Source organism: Symphalangus syndactylus, chromosome 24 (assembly GCF_028878055.3).
Source record: "Symphalangus syndactylus isolate Jambi chromosome 24, NHGRI_mSymSyn1-v2.1_pri, whole genome shotgun sequence".
Classification (NCBI taxonomy): Eukaryota; Metazoa; Chordata; class Mammalia; order Primates; family Hylobatidae; genus Symphalangus; species Symphalangus syndactylus.
The window spans coordinates 26,916,029-26,936,606 of NC_072446.2; the positions used below are offsets into that span (position 1 = coordinate 26,916,029).

At 40.7% G+C, this 20,578-nt stretch overlaps 2 protein-coding genes across 2 annotated transcripts; one reads left to right on the forward strand and one right to left on the reverse strand.

The window, feature by feature from the left end:
- Nucleotides 1-1,477: 1,477 nt before the first annotated feature.
- WFDC9 (WAP four-disulfide core domain 9) lies at nucleotides 1,478-18,782 on the forward strand. The gene is made up of 5 exons (XM_055266257.1): nucleotides 1,478-1,559; nucleotides 12,032-12,125; nucleotides 16,479-16,627; nucleotides 17,911-18,058; nucleotides 18,581-18,782. Exons 3-5 carry the CDS (start codon nucleotides 16,537-16,539, stop codon nucleotides 18,609-18,611), a joined length of 270 nt encoding a protein of 89 aa, XP_055122232.1. The 5' UTR covers nucleotides 1,478-1,559; nucleotides 12,032-12,125; nucleotides 16,479-16,536; the 3' UTR covers nucleotides 18,612-18,782.
- WFDC10A (WAP four-disulfide core domain 10A) lies at nucleotides 1,566-3,027 on the reverse strand. The gene is made up of 2 exons (XM_055266256.2): nucleotides 2,856-3,027; nucleotides 1,566-1,892 (listed from the first exon to the last, which is right to left on the reverse strand). The coding sequence occupies exons 1-2, from the start codon at nucleotides 3,016-3,018 to the stop codon at nucleotides 1,744-1,746; spliced, it is 312 nt and encodes a 103-aa protein (XP_055122231.2). The 5' UTR covers nucleotides 3,019-3,027; the 3' UTR covers nucleotides 1,566-1,743.
- Nucleotides 18,783-20,578: the final 1,796 nt, after the last annotated feature.

The following is a 20,578-nucleotide window of genomic DNA, read 5'->3' on the forward strand; positions in this document are numbered from 1 at the left end:
CCCGAGTACTGGGATTGCAGGCATGAGCCACTGCACCCAGCAAGTTTTGAAATATTTTGAGAATTACCAAAATGTGACACAGACACATGAAGTAAGCACATGCTGTTGGGAAAATGGTGCCAGACGACTTGCCCGATGCAGAGTTGCCACAGACCTTCAATTTGTATGAAACACTAGAGCTGTGAAGTGCAATAGAGCAAGTCTCAATAAAACAAGACATGCCTGTAGTGTCTAGTGGGCATGTTTGGGGGTGGCCTGAGAGGATGCTTGGTAAGGGAGGCTATCTGAGGAAACACCAAATAAGATCTCTTGGAGATCATGCCCTTACAGCCCACAGACTACATCTGATGATGTCTGTGTTGGTGGTTGATCATGATCTCTTTCCTAAGACCTCCTTGTCTAAGGGAAGCTCTTGAGAAAGGTGAAGACAAGCCTGAGATACCCAGAGCCCGGTGATGACTCAGAGGTGGCTCACGGCCTCTGGTCTGATGGGGGAAGTTTTCTTCTCTGATGTCTCTTTCATTGAATGGCCCAGCAAGAAGCACTAGACTGGAGCATAACACTGCACACCTGCCTCTGGGCATGGCCTGTCCTCTTGAAATCTCTTCACATTTGTCTTCATGTCCCAGTTAGCTACATGTGACCCAACCCTGGATCTAGCCCCAGGATCATTTCAGAGGAGTTGCGATTGCACAGAGTAGGAGATTCTGTACCACACTGATTAATTTCCACCAACTCACAGTAGGATGACAGGGAAGACCAATAGCCACTCTGTGCCAATTACTCCTTAGCAACAGCAGCATGAACCACCTGTTCCACATCCCTTAGTGTTCCTCTTGATCTAAATAAAAGAGAATGAACTGGCTCCTAAGGAAGAGGGCTTGGGAAAGATAGGGACTATTCAGTTAATGGAAGGTGCTGGAGTGTCAGATCCTGAGGACCAAAATGGGTCCCATCAGAGGAATAGCCATATTGGTGGGAGCTGGATAGGAAGAGATTTGGGGTTGGTGCAGGCACTCACTCTCACTAGTATAGCAAAAAGTGAGCCTAGAGGAAACACCCTCTTCCAGCCACATCATATCCTGTCACTCTCTTGTGACCTTGGGCTTGCTGGACTTCCTGGGACTCATTATCCTAATGATAAATAGACAGTAATCTGAAACTTACAGAGAGATTGGGGAGCATAGGATGGGGGTGCACCAAGGCTAAGGAGACCAAAGCAGTGCTCGGGGGCCTCCCACTCTTTACCTCGGGTTCTAACTGCCACCCATCTCATGCTTAATGGGTCCTTCTGTCTCCAGGGTGAGAAATGTTCTTCTTAGCATCAGGAGATGCTGCACATGGGCAGTTCCTCCCCCTGGGAGTACTGGTTCAGTGAACAAAACAGCAAGGGGCTGGGCCTCCTGAGGGCTGGCAGGGATACATGGGCCAAAGAGGGAGAGGGAGGGTAGAGAAGCATAGCCAGGGAGAGAAATCGAACACCAGGACACAAGACGAATGGGGCATCTGTGGGGGCTACAGTGGGCTCTCAATGATCACCTGTAGTGGCAGCAAAAGAGGTAGGATCCCTGGGCATTTGTTCTGGTTTATTTGACAGGGACAAGGGGTTCAGACAGTAGAGAGGGCGGCATTCCTGTTCATGTTCTTATGCTGGTGACTTGAGGTCCTTGTGCTTCGGATGTGGGCACAGTCTTGGATAGAGGAGTTGGGAAGCAGGATGCACATCCCAGCCCACTCTCCCACTCACAGGATGCTCATGCAAACATTCCCACAGTAGGTAGAACAGCGTATGTTATTTGCTTGACAGTCTTGGTGAGATTCACATAAGCGTTTGCATAGATATAGTTTAGGCTGCTGCTGGCAGACTTTGATTTCTGGGGATAGCTGTGTTTCTGACAAGGAGAATAGAACGGTAAATAAATGCAGCTTCCTAGAGAACATTTTTCTCAAGCTGAAGCCTCCTCCAAGACCCTTGAACCCAGGCCTCAGTCATGATACTCCTGGATTCCTTCTTCATAGAACTACCTTCCTGCCCATCACCAAATCCTAGTGATTGGTCATATTTTAAATCCTGTCTCTTCACTGTACACCTTACCCCAATAGACCACAATGCCTGGGCTTCCTGGGCCTTCTCCACACACCAGCAATCAGAACTCCATCTCCCTTACTAGTCATGACCTTGGTGAAGTCACCACCATAGAATCTACAGTCTGATCCTGAGAGCTCAAAGAAGCATGAGACACCTTTCAAACTCGCTCCTAGTCTCTGAAAAGTAGAATTCAGAGATGAGGATCAACTTGCCTCTTGTCTCTCCCTCTCTTCTGCTCACTGTCACTGTCTCTAGTCTTCCTGCCCCTTCTTTAGTTCCCTTTCCACCACCACTCTCCTTGCCCCTTTGATGATAACCTTAACTTGGCTCTGTGTGCCCCAACTTTTGCTTGTCTTATGTCCTATTTCCCTACGCTTATACCTATTCTACACCTACACCTACCGTCATAACCACTTCTGAATCTTTACTCCTCACAAATGTGCATAAATCAAATAATAATTGTCTTGCTTTCTCACTGGATTCTCAGCCCTGGTGCACCTTTCACTATGGGATGTGCCATTTCTCGCTAAGTATTGAGAAGGAACAGCAAAATATATAGGTTTCTTCTTCATTCCCATTACTATTCCCAGGGCCAGCTAAGGGGCTGGAGGGCCATGGTTTGGGACAGTCCAGAGTCTACACAACATTGTGGTCAGAGCTGGATATGCAGAGAGTTTCCAACTCCTAGGTCCTACTCAGACTGGACACAGGCCCTCCATTCCCCCTACCCAATTCCCCCTCACCCATCCAGCGGCCCATCACCTACTCTGCATCCTCTTCTTGTCATGGTATCCTCCCTGGGCCTGCAGCAGTAGCAGCAGCACACAGAGAACCAGGACAGGCAGCAGAGTCTGGGATGGCATGACTCTGACCAGAGCATGAGCCCTAAGTCTGGCCAGGCTGTCACAGACTTCTCTGCAGAGCTGCATGTGGAGAGTGAAGGAAAGAAAGAAGGAATGATCTTCAGCCCCTCGCTGCCTCCACTGGCCAAGTTGGGGCAGAGCAAGAGAGTCCTTGCTTCCCCCTTTCGCTTGCCCCGGCCCTGTCCTTCTTCATGTGGGATAGGGCTTCTGCAGGAATGACGCCTCCTCCTCTCACATAACCAGTCTTGTGTTCTTGCCGATAGAATGAAAGATATCATTTATTTCTGCTTTCTAATTACAAAATGTTTTATGGAAAAAAGAAAAGAAAAAATATATTTTTAAAAAGAGTTGCTTAGAATTAACTGATGTTTCATTGCATTATCTTTTAGTTTCTCTTCATATTTAATATAAACAATCCTTTTAATATAAACAACTTTTTAACGTATTTTTGGCACCCTTATTTAATCATGTAAGTATTTCTCAAAATGTGGATTTTCATAATGCACAGCTCTCACTTAAATGCTAATAATCAAGTATTTGTATTGTACTAATTACTAATAATCTAGAGAATGTCATATTGAGCATTTTTATTTATAAATCTTTGATTTCTTTAGACTAAGACAGCTAGAATTCCTGAGTGAAAAAGTAGCTGTTTCATATATAAATGTATATAAACACATACACACATATACACTGGGCACCAGTAAGCAACTGACTCTCAAATGTTTCAGGGAAAAGTTATTTTTACTGTACTTTCAGCTTTTCTGATACTTTGTTTCAAAATAAAAAGGAAGATTAAGTTATGTGGAAGTGAGAGGTATAAGTGTAAACATCCAAATAGTAGTTCTAAAAGAAAAAGATTTAGCAGGTTAAAAAATATTTAATGAAACAATGCAGTAAATTTGCCCCAAATTAAAGAACTATTATAGATCTCAGACTGGAAATGATCATAAAAGAATTGAGAAAGAAAACTTGCATATCTAGCCACATTATAAAATGTAGGAACATCAAATACAAAGAAATTTTAAAATATTCTTTAGAGAAAGAATAGATCACCCAAAGAAGAAAAATAATCAGACTGAGATTAGACTTTCAAATAGTGACAATAGGACAAGAAATCAATAGAGTAGCATTTTCAAGATGTTTAAGGTAAAAACTGTTCGAGTGAAAATTACATCCTGAACTATGAGGGCACAATAAAATTGTTCTAAGGCATATGAAGCATCAGAATGCTTACCAGACAAAGACCCTTTTTGAAAGCCTGCTTGAAGGATGTGCTCCACTAGGAAAATAAATCTAGAATCACTTTGAAAAAGTATGTGGGCAATATGAGTGAATATGCTGGGGGTTCCCAAGGCTATCCCCAGGTTCAGTGCTTTGCTAGGAGGACTCACAGGACTCAGCATATAGTTTTTCTTGCAGCTATGATTTATTACAGTGAAAGGCTACAAAGAAAAGTCAACAAAGGGAAAGGGTGCAAGCGGCAAAGTCCAGAGGAAATCAGGTGCATGCTTCCAAGTGTCTTCTGCCAATGACCAGTGGAGTCACACAAGGCATGCTGAATTCCCCCATCAATCAGTTGTGACAACATGTGTGAAGTATTGTCTACCAGGGGAGCTCATGAGAGACAAACACAGTGTCCAAGGTTTCTACTGGGGCCTGGTCATATAGCAGCTTCTGCCTAGCATGCACCAAAATTCCAGTCTCCCCAAATAAAAGCAGATATCTACCATAAACCAAGTTGTTTGTACAAATGGTCGAGGCACAGTGAGCCATACTTGTTTGTTCTGAGAACAATGGGAACTTTCTCACAATTCAGGCTTATGGATGCCAACCAAGAGCCAACCTTGTAAGCAGGACTTTTAAAGATAGCAACTGCAGGCCTGCCATGTCAACAGTTTTGCACAGTGAGACGTCAATTCATAAAGTTTGGTGTTGTCTAAAAATTTAGGGATTAAGGAGAAAGTGGAAGGAAGAGATAGAAAGAATAAGAGAATAAAACACCAATATCTATTATAATCATGAACTAAAAACTGTCTAGAAAATATCAACAAGGTCAGAAGGTAAACTAAAGGGAACAGTTAGCATACTGAAAGAGCTGTCTTATTTTAGGAAAACTTAGAAGTTTTGGAAATCTTTAAGACTATATTGAAAAGTAATGTGGGCTTAAATAAAAATCCTCTAAGGGATCAGAATACAATAATGGCTTTTAAAATAATAGAAGATATTTCATTCATCCAACAGATGTCTGAAGAGAGAAATAAAAACAAATATTTAAAAAGTGTGATAAATTAAAAATATGAGGCCGGGTGCAGTGGCTCACGCTTGTAATCCCAGCACTTTGGGAGGCCAAGGCGGGCGGATCATGAGGTCAGGAGATCGAGACCACGGTGAAACCCCGTCTCTACTAAAAATACAAAAAAAATTAGCCGGGTGTGGTGGTGGGCGCCTGTAGTCCCAGCTACTCGGAGAGGCTGAGGCAGGAGAATGGCGTGAACCCGGGAGGCGGAGCTTGCAGTGAGCCGAGATTTTGCCGCTGCACTCCAGCCTGGGCGACAGAGTGAGACTCCGTCTCAAAAAAAAAAAAAAAAAAAAAAAAGAAATAAGATGTCAGAGATAGACCCTAAGATTGTTTTCTATAAGAATATTTATTAAAGGTAAATGGGTTAGAGACATTTATTAAAAGACAGAGACTCTCAGATTAAAATTTTTAAATGATTTAACTATATGTGGTTTCCCAAAAGTAAACAAGTAATTTAAAATAAAGGAATAAAAAAGGATGCCCCACCAAATATGAATTGAAAAGAAAGATGATATAACAATTTAAATATCATATAATATAATTAACATTCAACATAGAGGACGTGACACAATTTAGACAAGAATATTTTATATTGGTAAAGAAAAACAGATCAAGAAACCTTAACAATTGTATGTATGTGTACACACACACAGGCACATAAAATGGCCTCAATAAATGAAAATAAATTATCTATATAAAGTTGTAGATTGAGCAGGTTTTTTTGTTTGAGACAAAGTATCACTCTGTCACCCAGGCTGGAGTGCAGTGGTGTTACCTTGGCTCACTGCAACCTCTGCCTCCTGGGTTCAAGTGATTCTCATGCCTCAGCCTCCAGAATAGCTGGGATTACAGGTGTGCGCCACCGCACCCAGCTAATTTTTGTAATTTTAGTGGAGACAGGGTTTCTCCTTATTGGCCAGGCTGGTCTTGAACTCCTGGACTCAAGTGATCCACCCACCTCTGCCTCCAAAAGTGCTGGTGTGAGCCATTGCACCTGGCCCAATTGAGCAGGTTTGAGTGCTTAGTTACAATGACCTAGATTACAAAGAAAGCCTAAAAAATTCCAAATCATTAATGCCATACAATGTTTTCTTTTGAAAATGCAGGAAAATAGAAAATCAATACCAAAAGCAAATCCCATATGTCTGAAAAACAAATAACGCTACTTAATAATCCATGGCTCTCATACTTAAAAATACTTACAAAGTATTTAAACTGGATGATCATAACTATACTTATATGCCTGCCTTCCTCCCTCTTTTGTGCTATTTTTCTTTCCTTTTCTTTTTTGTTGAGACAGAGTCTCACTCTGTGGCCCAGGCTATAGTGCAATGGCACGATCTCGACTCACCGCAACCTCCGCCTCCTGGGTTCAAGTAATTCTCCTGCCTCAGCCTCCTGAGTAGCTGGGATTACAGGTGCCCACCACCATGGCCGGCTAATTTTTTGTATTTTTAGTAGAGACGAGGTTTCACCATGTTGGTCAGGCTGTTCTCGAACTCCTGACCTCCGGTAATCCACCCGCTTCAGCCTCCCAAAGTGCTGGGATTACAGGCATGAGCCACCATGCCCGGCTGTGCTATTTTTCATGTATATTACATCTTTATATTTTAAGCCTAACAATACAATTGAATGATTATAATCATTGTTTTATACAGTTGTCATTCCAATCTGTTAAAAATTATTAATATCAGATTTTATATTTACCTACATAATTACTTTTATCTGTTCTCTTCATTTCTTAATGTAGATCTCATTACTACCTGATATCTTTTCTTTTTAGCTTTAAAGCTTTTCCCTAGTATTTCTTGAAAGGCAGACCTGGTAGCAACAAACTCTCTCAATCTTTGTTTTTCTGGGAATGTCTTTATTTTACCATCATCAGGAAAGGATAGTTTTGCTGGACATAGAATTATTGGATACAGTATTTCAGATACTGCATTGGGAAATTCTTAACTAAAATAGAAGAGTATACAGATTGTCCTAAAAATCTGATCCAGAATCATGAGTGGCATGAGTCCTTGGCACTCCTCAGCTACTCATTAGGGACTGTGCTCCTCAGATAGACCATCAAGGATCTCCAGCATCTGGGCCACACAGAGCAAAAGACTATGATCGTCATGCATGGAACATCATTTTACTGCCATGTAAATAAATGTCTTAGAAATCCTAAAAAGCTTGATCCAGAATCATGAGTGGCAGGAGTCCTTGGCACTCCTCAGCTACTCATTAGTGACCATGCTCCTCAGATAGACCATCAAGGATCTCCAGCATCTGGGCCACACAGAGCAAAAGACTATGATCGTCATGCATGGAACATCATTTTACTGCCATATAAGTAAATGTCTTAGAAATCCATAATTCAGTCACTCTAGGTTTGGCACCATTTTCAGTCCCTGTCAAAATTTCCTTCAGTTTGTTCCCACACCTTTTTACCTTGGTTCCAAAGCTCTTTGTCTCTGTACTGGTTCACCTTTCTCAGCCAAGTCCGTGGAGTTCAGACATACTTCCTGCCCCTCAGTGCACTCAACATACAGACATACCTCATTTTATTACACTTTGCTTTATTAATTAATTTTTGCTTCATGGATGTTGCATGTTTTACAAATTGAAGGTTTGCAGCAACCCTGCATTGAGCAAGTCTTTCGGCACCATTTTTCCAACAGCATGTGCTTATATCTTTGTGTCACATTTTAGTAATTCTCAAAATGTTTCAAACTTTATTATTATTCTTATCATTATATCTGTAAGGTGATCTGTGATCAATGATTTTTGTTGTTACTATTGTAATTGTTTTGGAGTGCCACCAGCTGTGCCCATAGGACATGGCGAACAATAAATGTGTGTGTGTTCTGACTGCTCCGCTGACTGGTCATTTGCCAGTCTTGCTCCCTCTTCTCAGCCTCTATTCCCTGAGACACAACCATATTGAAATTAGGCCAATTAGTAACTCCACAATGGACTCTAAATGTTCAAGTGAAAGGAAGAGTCCCACATTTCTCACTTTAAGTAAAAAACTAGAAGAATAATCTTAGTGAGGAAGGCATGTTAACAGCTGAGATAGGCTGAAAGCTAGGCCTCTTGTACCAAACAGCCAAGTTGTGAATGCAAAGGAAAAGTTATTGAAGGAAATTAAAAGTGCTACTCCGTGAACACAGGAACGATAAGAAAGCAAAACAGCCCTATTGCTGATATGCAGAAGGTTTCAGTGATCTGGACAGAAGATCAAACCAGCCACAACATTCCCTTAAGTCAAAACTTCATCCAGAGAAAGACCCCAACTCTTCAATTTTATGAAAGCTGAGAGAAGTGAGGAAGCTGCAGTAGAAAAATTTGAAGCTAGCAGAGGTTGGTTCATGAGGGTTAAGGAAATAAGCCCTCTCTAAAACACAAAAGGGCAATGTGAAGCAGCAAATGCTGATGGAGAAGCTACAGCAAGTTATCCAGAAGATCTAGCTAAGACACTGTTGGCCCTTTAACAACACAGATTTGAACTGTGCGGGTTCATTATACATCCTCAAAGACCTTTATGATGATCCACTTCCATTTAATAAATAGTAAATATGTTTTTTCTTCCTTATGATTTCTTAATAACATTTTTTCTCTAGCTTACTTTCTTGTTAAGAGTAAATAGTATAGAAAATACATATAGTATACAAAATATGTGTTAATCAAATGTTTATGTTATTAGTAAGGCTTCTGGTCAACAGTAGGCTATTAGTCGGGCATGATGTTGCACACCTATACTTTCAGCTACTCGGGAGGTTGAGTGGGGGAAGATTGTTTGAGCCAGTAGTTTGAGACCAGCCTGGGCAACATAGCGAGACCCCATCTCAATAAAAAGAACATTTCAGGCATGGTGGTGTGTGTCCGTAGTCCTAGCTACTCGGGAGGATGAGGAAGGAGGATTGCTTGAAGCGGGGAGTTTGAGACAAGCCTAGGGAACATAGCAAGACCCTGTCTCTAAAGTTAAAAATAAAACAGTGGCCTATTAGTAGTTAGGTTTTTGAGGAGTCAAAAGTTATACATGGATTTTATTTTTTTATTTTTTTTTGAGAGGGAGTCTCGCTCTGTCACCCAGACCAGAGTGCAGTGGCACAATCTCTGCTCACTGCAACCTCTGCCTCCCGGGTTCAAGTGATTCTCCTGCCTCAGCCTTCTGAGTAGCTGGGACTACAGGTGCCCGCCACCATGCCCAGCTAATTTTTGTATTTTTAGTAGAGATGGGGTTTCACCATATTGGCCAGGCTGGTCTCGAACTTCTGACCTTGTGATCCACCCACTTTGGCCTCCCAAAGTGCTGGGATTACAGGCGTGAGCCACCACACCTCGCCTATACATGGATTTTCAACTGTACAGGAGTTCAGTACCCCTAACTCCAATTTTGTTCAAGGGTCAACTGTAATTGATGAAGGTGCTACAACAGACATCAGATTTTCAATGAAGACACAACAGCCTTATATTGGAAGAAGATGCCATCTAGAACTTTCATAGATAGAAGTCAACGCCTGGCTTCAAAACTTCAAAAGACAGACTGACTTTCTTGTAGGGGCCAATGCAGCTGGTGACTTAAAGTAATAATGAGCCAAAGCTCATTTATCATTTCAAAAATCTTAGAGCCCTTACAAACTGTGCTAACTCTGCTCATGCTCTGCTCAATAAATGAAACAGCAAAGCCTGGGTGACAGCATGGCATACGGAATATTTTAAGCCCACTCTTGAGGCCTACTGCTCAGAAAAAAAATTTTGATCACCCAAGAGCTCTGAAGGAGCTTTATGAAGAGATTAATGTTTTCATGCCTGCTAGCAGCATTCATTCTTCAGCCCATGGACCAAGGGATAATTTTGACTTTCAAGTCATACATTTTATAAGGCTGTAGCTACCATAGATAGTAATTTTCCTGATGGATCTGGGCAAAGTAAATTTAAAAATTCCTGGAAAGGATTCAGTATTCTAGATACCATGATTCTTGGAAGGAGGTCAACATGGCAGTATTAACAGGAGTCTGGAAGAAGTTGATTCCAATCCTTATAAATGACTTCAAGGGTTTCAAGACTTCAGTGGAGGAAGTCACTGCAAATGTGATGAAAATAGCAACAGAATGAGAATTAGAAGTGCAGCCTGAAGATGTGACTGAATTGCTGCAATCTCATGAGAAAACTTGAGTGGATAAGGAGTTGCTTCTTATAGATGAGCAAAGAAAGTGGTTTCTGTGAATGGAATCTGCTCCTGGTGAAGATGCTGTGAACATTGTTGGAATAATGACAAAGGATTCAGAATATTGCATAAACTTAGATAAACCAGCAGCACAGTTTGAGAGGATTGACTGAAATTTTGAAAGAAGTTCTATTGTGTGTAAAATGCTATCAAACAGCATTGCATGCTATGGAGAAATCTTTCTTGAAAGGATCAATCAATTGATGTGGCAAACATCATTGTTGTCTTATTTTAATAAATTGCCACAGCCACCCCAACGCTCAGCAACCACCACCCTGATCAGTCAACAACCATCAACATTGAGGGAAGAACTTCCACCAGCAAAAAGATGATGACTTGTTGAAGGCTCAGATAATCATTAGCAATTTTTAGCAGTAAAGTATTTTAAAATTATGGTATGCACATTATTTTTTATGCATAATGCTATTGAACACTTGACAGACTAGAGCATAGTGTAAACATAACTTTTTAATATTTTAATAAGTAATAATGAAATTCATCATAAGAAAACTATTAGAAACTGTTTAGAATATGAAAGAGGTACAGTTGTATACTAAAACATACACAGATATTATATCAGAAGTTTGCAAATTTTACTAGCTTCTCCAGAGAAACAAATTTCAACTATTAAATATTTCATTTTCTAGTTTAAATAAATATATAAATAAAAGACTTCAGGAAAACATACTTTTCATATGCACTGGGAAACCAAAAAGGGCACGTGGCTCACTTTATTGCAATATTATCTTTATTATGGTAGCCTGAAACTGAACCTGAAATATCTCCGAGGTATGCCTGTATCCTAGGAAGAATTTCATATTGACATCTCCTGTCACTGTATATAATATTCCTGCAGACAGGCTTTGAGAGAAGGTTTACCCCATGGAAGTCCCTGTCTCCCGCCCACTTGACTGTTCTCTTTTCTCATGAGCTAGTGATCTCCAAATCATGTGTATTGTGTGCCCAATATAATGCCCTTCCCTGACATTTGGTGAACAAATCCCTCTGCACCTCAACCAACAAGCTCATGGCAAGAACTTGGTGCTGGATTTGGTCACGTCACTTCCTTCCTTTGCTAGGTGGTCATCTACTTTTTCTAAAGTTCTTCCTATTCAGTCTCTTTTTAGCTACATAAAAGTCAGAGGGCATTTGGTGGGAGATCATGTTAGGATTTTATTGGTAAAAGAGAATCAATACTGAGAAACATGGAATGTCAAATAGGACAGACAAGAGGTCAAAGGTCAATGTAGACTGTTCCCAACTTCCTACGTATGAATGGACTGAGATGTATTTGAGAAAGACTTTGGGGACATGTACTTTGGGTCTACTGGGGGTGGCCTGAGCTGCAATCCAGGTACACAATGTTCTTCCCAGCTTATCAGAAGATCCCACCTGCACCTAAGAAAATCGAGTACGTCTGGATGGGTGAATATCAAAGGAAAGAATCTGTGATGCAGCCAACACACAGTTTCCGGGTAGAAATTAAAAATCGGTCACAACCAAAATCACCATTAAGTTCCTGGCCTTTGAACATTGTTTTTCCGCTCTTCTGCCCCCAGTTTGAGCCCCACTTCAAACAACTTCATAATAAGAGGCCAGACAAAAGAGCTGTCAGCCAGTTACTACAGACACTCAACTCAGACACCTTCAGAGGTAGGTGGGGATAAAGGTCTTGAGACATGAGCTTCTATTTGTGGCTTGCTTGGATTAATTCCTAGCCCAGATGGTGTCACTATTCCTGTGAGGTAGGGATTATTGTCGCTTTTGTTCAAATAAGAAAATTGAGAGGGGGTGACGTGAGCTGTCTGAGGTTCCATAGGTAAAAGGGACAGAAACTAAACAAGATTTCAGCATTCCTGACACTAAATCCAGCACACTCTCCTCTTTAACATTATCTGGAAAGCCAGATGGTGGAGAGCAGTAATTCTTTGCCTTTCTGATCCTGGGGACTGTTTGAATTGTCCTGCAGTTTGTCTCAGGAAGACCAAAGAATTCACAGCACTCTGTATATGAGAAGTACCCAGCCTGGGCATAATGATGTTTCTTTTGTCTGGGATCATTTAGTACACTTGGGGGTGTGCAAAAAAGGGGACTAGGCATCCTCAGATTCCTGAACACCTTTAAGGGGCAAGGGACAAGGGACAAGTAAGAAATGAAGAAGACTAGAGTAAGAATGAGGCCGTGTGAATGAACAGATTTCAAAGCTCTGGAAAACTTGGGTCTAGGGTGGCATTTTGGAATACAAAGAAACAGCCTCATGGAACCCAATGCTTTGGATTTATGGTGTTCCTGTCACTGTATATCAGTATTCCTCCTTCTTTATGCAAAGGGCTGGTACCAGGAATCCAGAGGCCTACTTCAATCCATGCCCACTTTCACCCAGTTACCTCATCCCTCGCATCCCTGGCTGTAAGCAGATAACAGAGTATCTCCATGGTTCACCTGTCTTGCCATGTGCTGGTATATTCACATAAACAGAAGAACACTCTGAGGTTCTCAAGGACTCAGGCTCAAGGAATGAGTATCTTGCCATTGCTAGCTAGCAAGAGCAGGAGATTAGGGAGAGAAATGAAAGGAGAAGAGAAGCCCTTAAATTGTAGATCAGATCAGATATTTGTGTCAGGGGGGTTCTACTCTTAGATGCTTATCCCTGCTCTCCAAGCTTCTCCATTAAGAACCTGTGTCTCTGCCAGCTTACCTAAGCATGACTTGATGAAGTTGCCAAGCTAAGATGTTGTTGCTTTTGCTTCTGCTCAAATCTCTTAAAAATGATTTGTCTAAAAGTCAATACATCTAACGACATGTGCCTAAAACTTGTATTTTTCACCTTCCAAATTTCACAGAAGCTAAGAAGAGAATACATTTTCAAAGTCTCCTCTGAAAAATTCGGCACCTTTAAAATTTTTCTAGTATTACCTCTGCTTTTGAGCAGAGTCATTTTGGTGGATTCATCTAGAGCAGCATTGTTCAGTAGAACTTTCTGTGATGATGGAAAGGCTCCGTGCCTGAGAAATAAGGAACGTTAAATAGGACACACAAGAAGTCAAAGGTTGATGTAGACTGTTCCCATCATCCTATGTATGAATGGATTGAGATGCATCAGAGAAAGATTTGGAGACAATAGCCACTAACTACATGTGACCATTGAATACTTGAAATGACTAGAAACTGAATTTTGATTTAATTTAATGAGTTTAAACAGTCATGTGTGGCTAGTGGCTACCACATTGGACAGCACAGAGAAATCTCTTTTGCTTCATTGAAAATTTCTGAACAAATATAAAGACTTTCAGGCAGAGGGAAAATCACTGCCTTGTTACATGCAATTCATGTCAGAATTTTATCCTTTTCTTTGACTCTTATTTTCCTTTCTATTTGGTTCTAGAAAGGTAGAGCAGTAGATAGAGAATGAGGCGGGTAGATGGGAGAAGGCTGGGAAGTTTCCATTGTAATTAGGCTCCTCTTCCACTCTTCTATTATTTATAGTTCAAATTTTTCTCTTTTCTAATTATAGTAGCTTAAACACTTGAAAATAATGTTAAAAAGTAGTCCTAATCGTGCGTATCTTTTTTTCCTATTTCTAATTTTAATGGGAGTACTTTCAGTTTTATAATGTGGAGTGCTGGCTTTTGGATTGCAATAGTTACATTTTTACAGTGTTAAGAAAATGTCTATCTATTCCATTTTATTAAGATTTTTCTGCTGTTCCCATACTCCAGTTTCCCCTTACCCCTCAGCTGTCACTCAGCTGCAGGCTATTTTATTTTCTTCCATTTCCTTATTTTTCTCCTTGCCACTGATTACCATCTATGCATTTCCTTATCTTATTTAACTAGAATGCCAGCTGTATGAATGGGAGGATTTTTGTCTGTTTTGTTCACCACTATATTCCAATACCCAGAACTTGGAATATAGTTAGGCACTTAATAAGTACTTATTGAGTGAATGAACTCCATCTCCCTCCACACACAGAGGCGTAGATTCTAAACAGATTAAAATGTTCAGTGTAAAACAAAAAAGTAAAAAGAAAAAAATTGTCATTGAAAATAGTTTTCAAATATCCAGAGGAGGATATTCTGAGCTTAATGCTGACAGTTAACATTTATGAAGTATATACTATATTCTAGGTCCTATGCTTAGTGTTTCATACATATTATTTAATCTTCCCAGTGACCCTATGAGATGGGTATTGATATTTTTTTCTGTAATATGGATGGGGAAAACCAGGCTCTGGGGATTATGTGATTGGCCCAGGCTCCACGGCTAGAAGTCGGTGGGGTTGGGATTCCAGTTCAAGCCTATCTGACCCCAGGGCCCATGTTCTTTCCTCTTAAAATACCCATCAGCAAATAGTGTGGTGATGAAAATTACCTTTGTATCGCCTAGAGTAGAACAAGGGGTGGAGGGACATGCATTTGATATCCTGTAGGTGGAAATGTAACCTAACCCTTAGTGAGAAAAATGTGGCAGCAATTATCCAAAGTCTGGGAAAGACAATGTCTTTTGCCTAGAACTCTTTCTTCATTAACTCATGCTATAAAAATAACAATATACGTACCAAAGCTTTAACTATAAGGAGGTTCATCAGGACATTTTTATAACAAGAAGAAATTGAAACTATTCAAGTCTTGATATGAGGAAACGATAATAATATGTATGACTGAGTTCTTGTCATGACTTGTATGATGTGAGCATATGTTTGCCTCCTCTGTATATTTTATTCAGAATTGTTAGTTTATTTCCTTGCTTCTTGAGGAAAATTTAGGTAGGTCTCCACAAATTTTATGTGATTCTCCAGTCATGAAACATCTTCTCAATATAATAAGTAAAATGTGCAGGCCCATGAAATTAGTCACAACTACATAAATTGTTCAGAACTATGGATTCCTCCCTCCCTCAGAAGCTCCAGTTATGGAACAGGATGTGGTGAATCTCTCTCCCCCGCCACCCACCCCCTCCACCCTGCTCTGGCTCTTTGTATTTCTATTCCTCCACCCACTCTGGACTAAAGCAAGTCTGTGTCTCCTAGGGAGTAGAGGGAGGACGGACCAATAAGAGTAGTAGGAAAATTCTTGTATAATAGATACTATCATGAGCTGGTTCTGTGATTCTGGTCTTGACTCTTTCATGGGAGATTTCAAGGGTTCATTGGAGACATGAAATGCGATCTGGCCATTTACAGTTCAGATACTTCGCAAATTAGAGCCCTCTTCTATGCTGCTACAGGCTGCTTTGGCCAGATTTAAAGTCACCCTTTAAAGTCTTCAGTCATGATTCAAACACAAGTCTACTGTGTTCCCATAGGCTTCTGGGATCACATAGCAAGCTCAATGAGTAGTATTCATAAAACATTTTCTCTCAACTTGGAATAGAAGGCAGCATTCCGGCTTTCATGAGCAAAGCTTTTTGCCAATAAAATCTCCTTCAAAATCTTCTCTACAATTCCTCCAACTTTGGACCATCTTAGTGCATTAAAGTTTTGAGTCCCCTAACAGTTCTTGGCCATCATCTTTTCTCAAGTCCTGTTATCTATCTATAATTCCCTCTTAAATTGCTTTAGTGCCTTTTGTCTTAGGATCTTCATTAAAAATTCTTTATATCATCATGTTACATATGCTTTAAAATATCAGGACACTTGATGTGTCCAATTTCATAAAAATAATGACTACAACATAAAAGTATAGACATATATTGATTATCTCTAGATGGTGGAATTGCTAATGCTTATTTATTTCCTCTTTGTATTTTTTATTTTACAAATTGTATAATCTGAGGATTTATTGCTTTTAATCAGAAAGGAGCAATTCATTTTAAAAAGAAATAATTTTGCAAAGGAAGAGGTATGTAATATGACATGAGAAGAAACCTGGGGAAGTCACTGGCTAGCCTGGGAATTGGTTGGTATGCTACTGGGTACTAGAAAGGGAAAGAATAACAAGATAGTCATAAGCACTTTCCCCCTGTTGCTTACCCTATTCTCCTCAATCCATTTTCTACCTCTAGCAGCATTGGGAAAAGACTTGTCTTCTGCCAGAACTTAACCCAAACACACAGAGAGAGCACCATGAAGCCCTGGATTCTTCTACTCATCATGTTCATCTCTGGAGTTGTGATGCTTCTGCCTGTGCTGGGAAGCCTCTGGACCAAAGATCCCCGTGGGTGGTGTGAAAAGGGATGGGGTGCTCTGCCCAGTCCTGGGATGTCTATCGTAGCTGATTCAGGGTCTGCATTTCAAGAATCAGCCTTTAAAGGATCTCTCCTTAAGTAGAGATATTCAAGCAAGATTAGGTTAGATGTTCTCAATTCCTTTAAGTTTTCTCTCTCAGCTCTGAAAGCAACACTAGGTGTGTGAAAAGGGAACATATCTTTTGTCTATATTCCACCAGCTAGCAGGAGATAATATTTTCCAATATCAGATCAGTAGAGGAAAAACCAACACAGAGCTTCTCTCCAAGCCCATATTTTCAGAACCTTTGTGCCTCAGTTGGGTGAGCCTTTGATGAATGCCAAAAGGGTAATATTTAACACGTTAATTTAGTTGGAGAAGAAGAGTCTTTTAGAACATGAAAAATGGAAAAGACAAATAAAGGATCCTTAGTGGGTCAAAGTTTGGGTTCATATGATAAGAAAATGTGGACAACAAAGGCACTGAGCAGGAGGGTTGTGGGCCAGGGAAATAAACGAAATTTATGGAGAAACTGACTGCTTAGGTGGCATCATCAGGGAAACAAATAGAAGAGGAGAAAAATGGCCGGGCATGGCGGCTCACACCTGTAATCCCAGCACTTTGGGAGGCCAAGGTGGGCGGATCACGAGGTCAGGGATTCGAGACTACCCAACCAACATGGTGAAATCCCATCTCTATTAAGATACAAAAAATTAGCCGGGCATGGTGGTGTGCTCCTGTAATCCCAGCTACTTAGGAGGCTGAGGCAGGAGAATCACTTGAACCCAGGAAGTGGAGGTTGCAGTGAGCCAGGATCGTGCCATTGCACTCCAGCCTAGGCGACAGGGCAAGACTCTGTCTCAAAAAAAAAAAAAAAAAAAGAAGGGGAAACAAGTAAGTTTCTATTCTCCCTTGGCTCAGTTTCCATTCTGCAAATTGGCTATGGAAATTGGAGTTAGAGGATATTGCAGGCCCTGAAATCTAAGGCTACATGAGAATAAATTTGGTGGTTGGTGTCATATATGGTCAGGGTGTCCCAGGTCCTATCTTTAGTCTGAAATGCTGTAGGGACATGTAGATGGAGGAACACAGGCCATGCAAGGATGGTCTTGTGACAAGACACTGGTTATAATTTGAGGAAGGGATTTTCTTGGAAGGCAGAGAAATACTTTGTAGCTTGGAGCTCAAGTTTCAGAAGGGATTGTTAAGCTTAAAAAGAGTTTCTTGTCTGAGTTGTGAATAGACGGACCCTGCTAACTTCTTCCATCTCAGTTCTAGATATGATAAGAGAAACTGAGCAGTGCTGGGTACAGCCTCCCTATAAGTACTGTGAGAAAAGGTGTACTAAAATAATGACCTGTGTACGTCCAAATCATACATGCTGCTGGACCTACTGTGGAAACATCTGCTTAGACAATGAGTGAGTTGGTTGGGGTGGGAAGGCTAGGGCCTGGGCATGCTTCATCACTGGTCCTTACCCACTATTCAAAAGACTGCAGCCACCAAAATCCTGGTTAAAGAAATAGGCAGCAAAAGACAATGTCCTCCTATCTCCAAACCTAGGCTGCTCCTCACTGCAAAATAAACCAAGACACTGACATAAGGTCCTCTACTTTTTTCTTCACTCTTATTCAGTTCCCTTTGCTTCCCTCAACACATCACCCATCAGTTCATACATCCCTCCTTTATCCAAAGTTCCAATTACTGACCCCTTAGTTGGGCCTCTCCATGGGCCCTCTACTCTCAGTCAGGCCCAAGGAGACCTGGTATCTATCTGTCTGTTCAGTTGGCAAACTTCTTGGGAGAAATTGCTTAAAAGTGGGTAACTTCTGATTTAACAGAAGAATTGCTGTCCTTTTTTATCTGGGGCCTAGGGTGCTATTAATTTTAGAAATGGATTTCTCCCAGGATTCCTGACTTTTGACTAACTTTTCTCTTCTAGAGAGCCCCTTAAATCAATGCTAAACCCCTAGATTCTATTGGCTTATCACTACTGTGGGCTGAAGGATGACCATCTGGTCTAAGAAGAGTGCTGCCTACTTCCTTCTTGGGACACCCACTGGCTCTAGCTGGTAACCTTTCTGCTATTTTCTTGACCTCTTTACCCTGAAGCTTTTGTCAAATAAACGGCTACATCAACCTGAGGCCTCTCATATTTTTTAACTTCCTCCCTATGACTTAATTTCTCTCATTGCAATCCCCAGCAGTCCCAACAGTTGTTCCCATTCAATCATGGGCAGAGGTGCCCAATTCTGCCTTCCCAGTTAGACCCATGTATGAACCAGTTTGGTTAATTGCTAGAGCAAATATTCAAGCAGATTTATACAAACCTTATGGGGTTAATACAGTTAACCCATGAGAGGTTATTCTCATTCACAATGCATTTCACTGAGGGTTGTCAGTGGGCAGTCATCCCTGCCATAATTCAAGGAATGTAGCTCCTTAAATCTGTAGCTCTGTCATCTCCCAGGGGCTTGTCTACTGGTTCCTCTACATCCAACCAGCAATAGAGAAAGAAAGGTATCATGGGAGCTCATACAGAAGCTTTTAAAAGGCTAGGCCTAGAAGCAAAGTTTATTATTTTAATCCATATTCCGTTGACCATAATACAGTCATATGGTCCCACATATTTGCAAAGGAGATTGGGAAATGTAATCTAGCTGTTTTCTCAAGAAGAACAGAAAATGGGATTTGGCAAGTACTTGGCAATCTGTGACCTGTCTACTCATGCAAAGCCAGACTCCTTAACACAGACCCAAGACCCTGGCCTCCATATCACCCTGTCCAATGAAATACATTTAATCAAATTGTTAAAAGCCTGGGTTAAGAAAGGAATTCTGAAAGCAGCAAGAGAAAAGCAACTCATCACATATAAGGGAACCCCCACACAATTATCAGTGGATTTCTCAGCAGATAACTTGCAGGCCAGGAGGGAGTAAGATGACATAATCAAAGTAGTGTGAGAAAAAACTTGCCAACTAAGATTACTATACCTAGCAAAATTATCCTTTAAAAATAAAGTACTGATAAAACATTCCCTAGACAAAAACTGAGGGAGTTTGTCACCACTAGCGTGCCTTATAAGAAATCTTTAGAGGGTTCTTGAAATTGAAATGAAAGGTTGGGCACAGTGACTCACACCTACAATCCCAGCACTTTGGGAGGCTGAGGTGGGAGGATTACTTGAGGTCAGGAGTTTGAGACCAGCCTGGCCAACATGGTGAAACCTCATCTCTACTAAAAAAAAAATACAAAAGTTAGCTGGGTATGATGGTGGGTGCCTGTAATCTCAGCTACTCTGGAGGCTGAGGCAGAAGAATTGCTTGAACCCAGGAAACAGAGTTTGCAGTAAGCTGAGATTGCACCACTGCACTCCAGCCTGGGCAACAGAGCAAGACTTTGTCTCAGAAAACAAACAAACAAAAACAAATTAAATGAAAAAGCACTGAATAGCAATGCAAAAGCAGAAGGAAGCATAAACCTTACTGAGAAAGGTAAATATATAAATACAGAATAATGTAAAACTGTGAAGATGATGCATGAATTACTTTGAACCTTAATATGAAAGTAAAAGATAAAAATTTGTTAATAAACACACAATATAAAAAGAAGCAAACCCTGACTACAGGTACTCAAAGTGGGTGGTTATGGGAGGAGTCAAAGTAAAGTTTTTGTTTGCAGTTGAAGTTATCAACTTAAAATAGGTGGTTATAACTACAAGATATTTTATACAAGCTGGGAGCTAACCACAAAGAAAATATCCTACAATAGACATATAAAAGATAAAGAGAAATGAGTCAAAGCAAATCACTGCAGGAAATCATCAAATAACAATGGAAGACAGAAAGAGAGGGAAAAGAACAAAACAACCACAACACAGGCAGAATAAGTTCTCACCTTTCAGTAATTATCTTGAATGTAAATGCATTAAATTCTCCAA